Raw genomic sequence first — 9,262 nt, forward strand, 5'->3', positions numbered from 1 at the left:
GAAAATCTAACAACGGATGCTACACTGGTTTTCAGTGAGCGTAGAACTTTGAGTCCGGTAATAGATGGTCCCGACGTTGAAACCAAGAAATTACAATCGGTAGATGTACCTTGGCGTAACCTCTCAGGGCTCACACAACTATCAACAAGAGGTACAGAATGTCCAGTAATACCGCGAATGTTAACACCTCTCGCGGCAATGGGGTAGAATGCAGTTAGATCTGATTGTGGAATCATGGACTCAACACTACCAGTATCAACAATAAAGTCATGCATTTGACCACAAGCGGATATCAACGTAGGATGCTGGACTTGATACCGGGGTAAGCTGGCGGCGCTGAAGACCCTCCTCAAGGGCCGAGCAAAGGCGGCCTTGGATGAGGCCATAAGGGGCCCTCCGAAGATGGACTGGTCCTGCACGAGGAAAGTCCTTGCAGCGGAGTTCAACGAGCCGGCCGACCACCAGGGGGCTATGAAGCGACTCAAGAGAGCCAGGATGGCACTTGGTTGTGACTCGACAGGAGTCGGGTGGAAAAGCTCCTTGGGGGAAAAGAGTTGTTGCTAACTCATACGGTGGAAAGCGAACTGTACACATGACCGAATTTGTGAAGAGCACAAAATGAAAGTCAATAGATATTCAAATTGGAACGGAATCATATCCAAGCTTTATGAGGTTGGACATAATTCAAAAATTTCGCATCGTGATAAAACCGCTCTGTAAGTGTTGGACCTGGAGGTCCTCTTTCCCGTTCTGCTAGTCACGACTCGCAATACGCTTCACTGATATACCCAGCAAGAGGAGACGATTTTATCAGCAACATATTATGTGACATTTTACGTGTGGCATGGATAAGTATTGTCCGATAAGCAAAAATGTCCCATATTTGTCTAACGTTCAGAAAAGGGAATCATCCTTTGACTACAAAAATCATGTTGGCCCACTTACCAAATCAACGATGCAAACATTTAAGCCTAAATAGAATAAAATAAAATTTGTAAACAATGAAGTATGCAGCTTCAAACGTTTAATCTCAATTCGGAAAATATACGTAGGTAAATTTAGATAGCCCGTAAACCACTCACTTGGCAACTGAGTAGCCCACGATCGCGCTTCTAGCTGGTGCAGAGGCCTGATCGTTGGACGGTTAAAGCCACAAAAATCCAAAACTAAAGTTGTTGAAGACCAACTCACCTCTAGCGGAATCTGTCGACCCTAAGGCAAGGTTGAGCACATTGAATTCCTATTCCAGCTGAGAATCGCAGAGCAGAAATACCCTACGTGTTTTGGTTAACAAGGGGCCAGCTTCAGAGGAATCGCCGTTTCTCGACTGTTTCCCCACCTCTACATCCAAGTCTCGCCCCTGATGTGAGAAAATCAATCCCATCCAGGTCTACTGAGTTCGCCCTTCGGCACAATCTTGATGCACCTCGAAGGGATGATAAGTATCGACTTTTATTTCATAATAACCACTGCTGTATCGCTAAATACCTGCCTACATTTTGCCAACAGATTACCAAAACCAACCAGGTAATTTGATTTAGTGCTCAGTTCATCTGTAAGCGGTGCAGCGCAACACACATACGCGGCGTGCTTTTCTAGGTCTAGTGGCGTCGATTGTAAACCTCACAAAAGAACATAAAAACGTCCCTTATTTGCATCGCTTTCAATTTACATAAAGTGAACGGCGTTGTGACAGAACAACTGGCAGGCTGCAGGAGGGCTGACCGGATGTGTGAGAAAAATTTATTAGGTGTTGGTAGTGTAGTTTCTAGGATCACAACCGCACTAGGCACCAGAAAAAATTACTGCTGACTTCTGCTTGTTGCTGCTGGAGTTTGGCTCTCCTCGGTGGAGTTATGCAACTGGACTCTCATCTGTAGAAAAAAGAAAAAAAAGAAAAGAAAGAAAAATAAAAGATCACTTGGGATAGCCTGAAAATACCCTGCAATGCCCATGACCTACATCGGCGAGCATAGTTGTATCTGCTTTCGTCAGGACAGAGGCTACACCGCACCAAAGCCCATTCCGTCAACCAAACAGAGAATACATCTACTCACCACTCCCAGTGGTAGACACGAAAGTCTTCATCGCTATGCATCACCTACAGATTATAGCTGCTAGCAGTGCTTCGGGGACTGGTGACTATTTCTTAAGCACACACTTTCTCACCTGGTATATATCCAACTCATGTAATAAACACTCGATTAACCAGTCAGACCAGAAGTCCATTCCTGTCAGGCCTTACACATCTGATTCCCATACCACGCTTTTGCGCGCTTATGTCGGCTTTTACTAGATCCCGTGTAATATAGTACAGTAAATCAGCAAAACCAGCCCCTGGTCACTAGTCTACTATGTACAAATTTATCTATTTCCTACCCCATGTAATCACTTGTCGTTACCCTAGTTGCATCGGACGCCAAGTTTTTCTTTCCATGTATATAAATGCATAGTATCCCATTTCATATCCCCTCAAACCCACTATGTTTTGCAAATCTCCTCCCATTGCCTCACCTTCCCAAGCTTTAAACTTCGTAAGTGCCCGCTTAGGACGACTTGGTTAGCTGATCTCCACCCACCCGACCTATGATCTACAACTCCGGGATCACCAAACGACCAAGACAACCTACAATCCCATATCGGTTTCGTTCAACCTTGTTTCCTCGACCAGGCTAAAATGAATGTCGCTGCTCAATGAACTGCATACCCAAGTCGAATCATCTCAAATGTGACGTCCGTCACGGGGCTGTCAAAAACTGAAGCATGTCAGGCCAATGATGGCACGGCACTGCCATAATCAGCTTGATAGCACACCCGCAACTGTACCATTCCTCCTCTTAACCGTGCCCTCTTGCCTACTCGTTTCATTGACCTCAACGACCACCATGACATTCATTTCAACCTGTTGGACTACTCGTTCAAATTCAACCACCTCTGTGTCCCCATTCAACCTAACCCCTGCACCTGACTTTCCTTCAAAAGTGCAACCAGTGAGTCTGCGTGTTCTCAGATTGCATCATATTTTTGAGGCTAAACGTGCTATGTTCTCTCAATTCGAATTATCCGATCTCCACCCCCACTTTTTCTCGTTGTGACTCCGGCCTTTTACCCAAAAGCCCGAGGTCACACATGGCCAGCAATGGTTTCCCAGTTTTAGTTCATGTCAGCTGACTGAGTCTTTGAAATAGTCGGACCTCATGCCCAGTGTTCTCTACAAGTTGCGAAAGAAACATATTACTATTTCATCGAATACTTCCCACTATTTATGACATTGTCCTCTTTTCGCGCAACCCCCACTGCCCACGAATCCCTCAGTCATGCCCCATTCTGACTGTGAACGCCTGGTCATGCCAAACGGTATACCACCCAGAAATTGATAATAAACATTATTATTATTACATTATCTCATCTGATGTCTTCTCAAATTCATCATGCTTAACTAACCTCATCCAATTCCCTCAACCTCCCAAGCTTTGAGCTTCGACAATACCCGGTTTGGAGGACCTGGTTGGCTGCTACCCGTTCCACTGGGCCTATGATTCACATCCACAGGATCTTCAAACGGACCAGAAAACCTGCGAGTTAATGTCGGCTTCGTTCTACCTTTGCTTAGTTCGCCAGTCCGCAAAAAATTCCCCAGCTTAAAGAATTGCACAGTCCAGCCCAAGCCATAGCAGACGAAGTTCAAAGCCGAATGTGCGCCAATACCGAATGTGCGCCAATAATTTTCAAATGTCTCGATTAAAACAAATCGCATAAAAATAACGGCAGATGAGGGGGCTTTTCAGTCTACGCATATATGCAAAGAAGTGCAACATTTTGACGTTAAAGTTTTTATTTCGTCCGCAGGCGTTTTGCAGAAAAATACATTGTGCGTCTAGCCGCTGGCGTACCAACCAGCACACGTGTATTCGAACTGGCGTATATGTACAGTATATGGAATATTAAAACAAGAGAATGATGAATAGAGCAATGAATGGAGTATCATTCACGTTCATCACAGGGACTAACTGCAGCAGTAAGAGGTTTGAAAGTTTTTGCTCAAGAAATGTGACTGACTGTATATTTCTCCTTACAGAATCCCCATTAAATGAGGATGCCTTCCAGAAAGCGAGAATTGGAGCGGCTGCCCATAAGGTTTGTTTCAGTGCAACGAGTAAATAAAAACATGTCATCCTCCAAAGGCGATTATATAATTTCCAAGAGGGTGCATGACAGACAGACGAAATGTATTGGTATGGACAACCGTCGTTGACCGCTGGACTAGCCCGTCATGAGCAGTTGAGGCCCCATAACCAGCGTTGCGCGCAGACATGACCCCAGCAGTAGCGATAAGTATCGAAGGCAAGCAAACGGCAATAATTGGCCTTATTTTTCGACTACATTTCCGGGCTTCATGGCGTATTTCAACTAAAGGGCGTCATTACTTCCAGTGAGAAATATATCCTTATGTTGGTAGTTTACATGCGATTTTCTGAAAACTGTATTATTCACTGACCATTTGCCTATATGTGGGAATGGGAATCATCCACAGTGGTGCACAATCCCATCACTACTGCACAGTGTATCAGTGTTCAGTGTGTACCCTGAACGCGTGGTGAGCCTCCCGTTAAACAGCCTTACGCTGAAGTTTGGCGAACAACGCATACATTCGTTATTCAGGAATCCAGACGGCTTAAAGTAGATGCATATTCCGTAGAAATCTTCGCCAAATCGAACAATATTGCAGAACGGTGAGACATGCTTTGATTTGATCCGTGATTTCTTTCGTAAAATAGTAATCACATGCGCAGTATATGGTGTCCGCCAGTTTGACCGATTTATAGGTAAGTATAAGTGCTGTATAACCTTGCGTACTGGGCTTCGATTCATGAGCTTTGTCTCCGTTTTCCAAAGAGATTGTCGTGAACGCCTGCCTTCGGAGAGTCACTGTCCCCTGGTGCTTTCATAGCGTGCATACTGCACATGCAAATCGACAATGTTGGATGACCTTAAAATTGTCCTCGCTTAAACAAAATGCCACAAGCGACCTATCACTGAAACGTGCAACCTAATTAGACTAACTCCCAATGATATTCACATCTTCGAAAACCGAGTAATTTCTGCGACATTAACTTCGGTTTAACTCTAGTAAGCGTTGTGCCGCAATCTTGCTGAAAATTCGGTAAACCGAAGCAAGCTAAAAGGGGAGTTAGTTTTTGGTGTGAAACACAAACTAGGCATCCACAATCTACAGAGCGTATTCGGATCACATGATGACGCCAACTTCCAAAACGGTTACCTTGCGTACGACTTCTGATCGCTTCATGTGGCTGCTTTGCACGCACCAGTTTTTCGTAGCCGGGGGCTGATCTTTCTCCTGTAGGAAGATAATTATTAATTTATGTGCATCCAAGTAATCGGCCAAATAACGCGGCCAAGTCATGGGTCTCCACTGACCCCTGAAAACCCGGCGGATCCTGTTTCGCAGGAATATTGCGGTTTAAACCATTTTACGCAACTTTTAGAAGAGCAAGAGGTGCAGGCTGAAAGCTTACTGCTATTCTAGATGGTGTACTGGGATCACTTGGTGATGGCAACTTTATCTGCTTCCCGAAAACACAAGTGCCTTCAGGGCATGTTCCAAACCACTCATCCGACTCTGCTATCATCACGTCCCACTGGACGGGCTTGCGTGCTGCAACGACTCTGCAGATAATTCTGGCTGAATGTACATTCCTCAAGGTTCAGCAGGTTAAGCACCGTCAGACACATTGCAGTACATGCTGATGGTTTTCTACCTTCAGGGCTTCATTTCGCCTCGGTAAAATGTGACAGATGCTGTGATGCTGAGCCCGTAATTCTACATTAAAAAACGAAATATGAATATACTCATATAAGTCTCTCACGCACCAATGGCTAGCAAAGATCTTTCACCGTTCAGCAGGACTAAGGACGCTTTCATCTCACGTTGCCACCTGTCTTGCAGATTTAAGCTCAATGGTCTCCAGGTCCGAGGAGAAGTGTTTCAAAGCTAAAAGAGGGGCCGCACTTTCCACAGCCATCCAACTATGCGCATATGGCTCCTAAAAACTTTACTTCCCACATTTGTACTGAATGCCGATTGTTCTATTTAGTGCAACGGAAGACAGTTGTTGGGTGTCTCAAGCCATAAAACGCGGGATCCAGCCGTAGGTATTTGTGAAATAACCCCACTCCCACGGTCTTCAAAGACAGAATGTTCTGGGATTAGAAATCGAGTGAGTTACATTTACAGTCCAAAATTATCCAGCTTCGGTGAAGTAGAATAAATAACATTCTTCCCGTCATCGCAGTTAACCAGGCAATCGAGGATTACGTCGTTATGGCCATAAGATATTCCACGCTTTGTGCCTAGAATCTAAGTGGCGATAAATTTATATTCTTCCCTTGAGACGTTTTGCTGAATAAAAGTGTCCGGTGGAAAAGGAACTCGGTTGTCAAACGTCAGCAGGCTATTTAAAAGGACAGGGTAAGAAGACCTTCAAGCTCATAGCGCACACATTCATTGAACTGAAGTTTTTTCTCATTTCGGGTAGTGGGTGCGTGGAGTGACCTTCCTCCGACGGTTGTCCACGCTCCTTCTAGAACCAAGTTCAAAACGCTATGACACTTATTTATGCGAATCCTCTCCCTGGCAAGCATACTGCCCCGCGCTTAGATCATAAAGGGCAGTGTTACACCCTTTTTCACTTGTGCCTTTCAGGTGAACGACAACCGCTGAACGTCAAGAAAAAGTTCGCCCCGGGGAACTCGGGCAAAAGCCTCGATCCGGTGTATCGCCCTGCGAACCCGTGGATCCGTGAATCCACGGTCAGGTGTAAAACATCCGAATAGATGAGCTACGAAGATAAGCACACTTGATACGATCTGCCTAGGATAATGATGATCACCTAGCTAAGGAACAGAGTCCACTTTGTCTCATTGTCAGGGAACGAATATCCTTCAACTGTCATCCAAGCTACATACATCGCCACAAAACCAACACCCCCGCCTTTGCCCCCCAAGTGGTCGGTGAACCCTGACTTTTCCTAATACGTTACCTCAGTGGGCCTTGCCTGCCTGTCCAAGCTTGCACCACTTCATCGGCATCTTCTTTCACTGTCCAGCACTGAACACCCACCAGCTTCTTCTGTACCACGTCCACTCATTCTCTCCCCGACGATGCGTTAGACTGCGTGGATGACAAACCGCACTCAAACTGCATGCTCTTCCCAAAAGACGTTCTCTACTGTATGCCGAGTCTCGCACTCCGCCTTCTGTAGTAGATGGAACTAAATTGAAACCAACTTTTGTCGATTACTCTTGCTGCTGGCTTGAGCTTGCCCCTGATGTAGCATACTTCCCAGGCATTCCTCCCATGACTCTAGAAAAACATCTACAGCAGAGCAAAAGTCGCTAGCGTAGACTCACTAAATGCACACGGTATGACTTCTATAAGGTAATTCGTTTTGCGAAGCCTCAATCCAGATGGAACCTCATTGTGCACAAATGCAACATCACCATGCGGCTCACGCTCTCATCTAAGTTAAAGCCCTCCATGCTGCGAACCACAGTAGTTGCGTACATTGTAGCCAATGTAGAGCCCTAATATTCGTATCAACTGCGTACATTCTATCTCCACCGGAATACCAATTACCGTTTTTTAATCTTGCGGTTTTTCTCCACTGCAGCGGTCAAAAATTATTCTCACCCTTTGATGCCTTTATGCAACACTATAGTCCAACTTACATCAAGTGGCCTCTGGCAGATCTTTTGATCCTTTTTTTTCCATTTTGGGACCAAATGTAAACACGACCGTTTTATTCATTAGTTTGAATAGAATTAATGAAGCAGGCAGCGCCTTCAGTGAACTTAATATTCTTGATCCATGGTGGTCTTGATTTGTCACGACGGTAACGACCGTTTCGAATTCTTCAGCAACGAGCACCAAGGTTAGCAACCAAACCGGCAAGACTCCGAACGAATGGCTACGCAAATGTACTGTACTATAAAAATGAAAGTAGTTACATGGAGTACAAAATTACAAACCTCAACGGTTTTGGACAAATGGTGAGGTACTCCAAAAGGCAACCAAGGCCGATATGGATCAACAATAAACGCGTGATCGAAAGCGGGCCGCAGACTCATGCATTAAAACAAATTTATATTTGACGAAGGTCTGGCTTACAAAAATAGTATAACCGAAGCCGTAAAAACGATTTGCGCGGTAAGGAAAGCGGAAAAATGTAATTGACCTGTGAAACTGAAATAGGATTCAACTATACCAGTCCAAAAGGGCGGTCCATTTGAGCTGTTAACCTGGAAGGTGTTTGTCAGTTTGATTAATTCATATGTAAGTATTGGTGATGTACAACCTTGCTTACTGGGCTTTGGCTCATGATCTTTGTTTCTGTTTTCCATCCACAGAAACTGTCGTGAACACCTGCCTTCGGAGAATCACTGTCCCCTGGTGCTTCCATAGCGTGCATATTACACAGTCATTCAAGATGGGAGGCAATTTTAAATATATACAAAGTTGTAACAACGACTCTTTGCCCAGTCGCAACTACCACGGAAACTCAAATGGCTCATTCAATACCTTCATGTAGGTGGCTGTCCACGAACCCGAGTATGACTTTGCGAACGGCTGAGAAGAGTATCGACCTACTCTTCTCCAGCGCCGGTCTCGCTGAGAAGACGACCTACTCTTCTCCAGCGCCGGTCTCCATTTGAGTTCCTCAAGGCTCCGTCCTGGGACCAGTGCTGTTTCTGATCTACCTACGCGACCTCGCAGATGTTCTTGCGAGTCCATGTCTACTTTTTGCGGACGACTTGAGATCCTGCAGTTCCAATGCCAGTGCCCTCCAAATGGATGTAGACGCTGCCAAGCAGTGGTCGTTGGACTGGCACCTTCCTCTGAATGATGAAAAGTGCGTCCATATGTCGTTTGGAGGAGACTCAGCGAATGCCTTTGTTTTGCATGGTGAGAAAGGACCAGAAAACATCATGAGGATTTGGTCATCACCAACGAAAGACACTTCGTTGATCAGGTAACAATTAACGCTCCACTGGGACATAGCGACCACTATGTGCTAACCTTTGATTTCACCTGCTATTGGGCCAGAAATCCCAAACCTCAAACGTGGTTTAGAGACTTCTGCCGTGCAGACTTCTCAGGAATGCGCATCTTCCTTGAACAAGTCACACTGAGACCAGCTCCGGTGGAAGAACTATATAGGACCATTGTCCAGAAAGTCCACGA

General features: G+C 45.3%; 1 protein-coding gene across 1 annotated transcript in view; it reads right to left on the reverse strand.

Annotated features, from left to right (window-relative positions):
* Positions 1 to 267: 267 nt before the first annotated feature.
* T265_02646 (hypothetical protein) overlaps positions 268 to 9,262 on the reverse strand; it is a gene marked incomplete at both ends in the record, with an annotated part of 13,507 nt that continues 4,512 nt past the window's right edge. The window contains 3 exons of the mRNA XM_009166944.1: positions 268 to 469; positions 1,807 to 1,874; positions 5,282 to 5,359. Coding sequence (XP_009165208.1) covers positions 268 to 469; positions 1,807 to 1,874; positions 5,282 to 5,359 — 348 coding nt within the window. The remainder of the gene's footprint in view (positions 470 to 1,806; positions 1,875 to 5,281; positions 5,360 to 9,262) is intronic.

The sequence above is a fragment of the Opisthorchis viverrini genome (assembly GCF_000715545.1).
Source record: "Opisthorchis viverrini unplaced genomic scaffold opera_v5_33, whole genome shotgun sequence".
Taxonomy (NCBI): Eukaryota; Metazoa; Platyhelminthes; class Trematoda; order Opisthorchiida; family Opisthorchiidae; genus Opisthorchis; species Opisthorchis viverrini.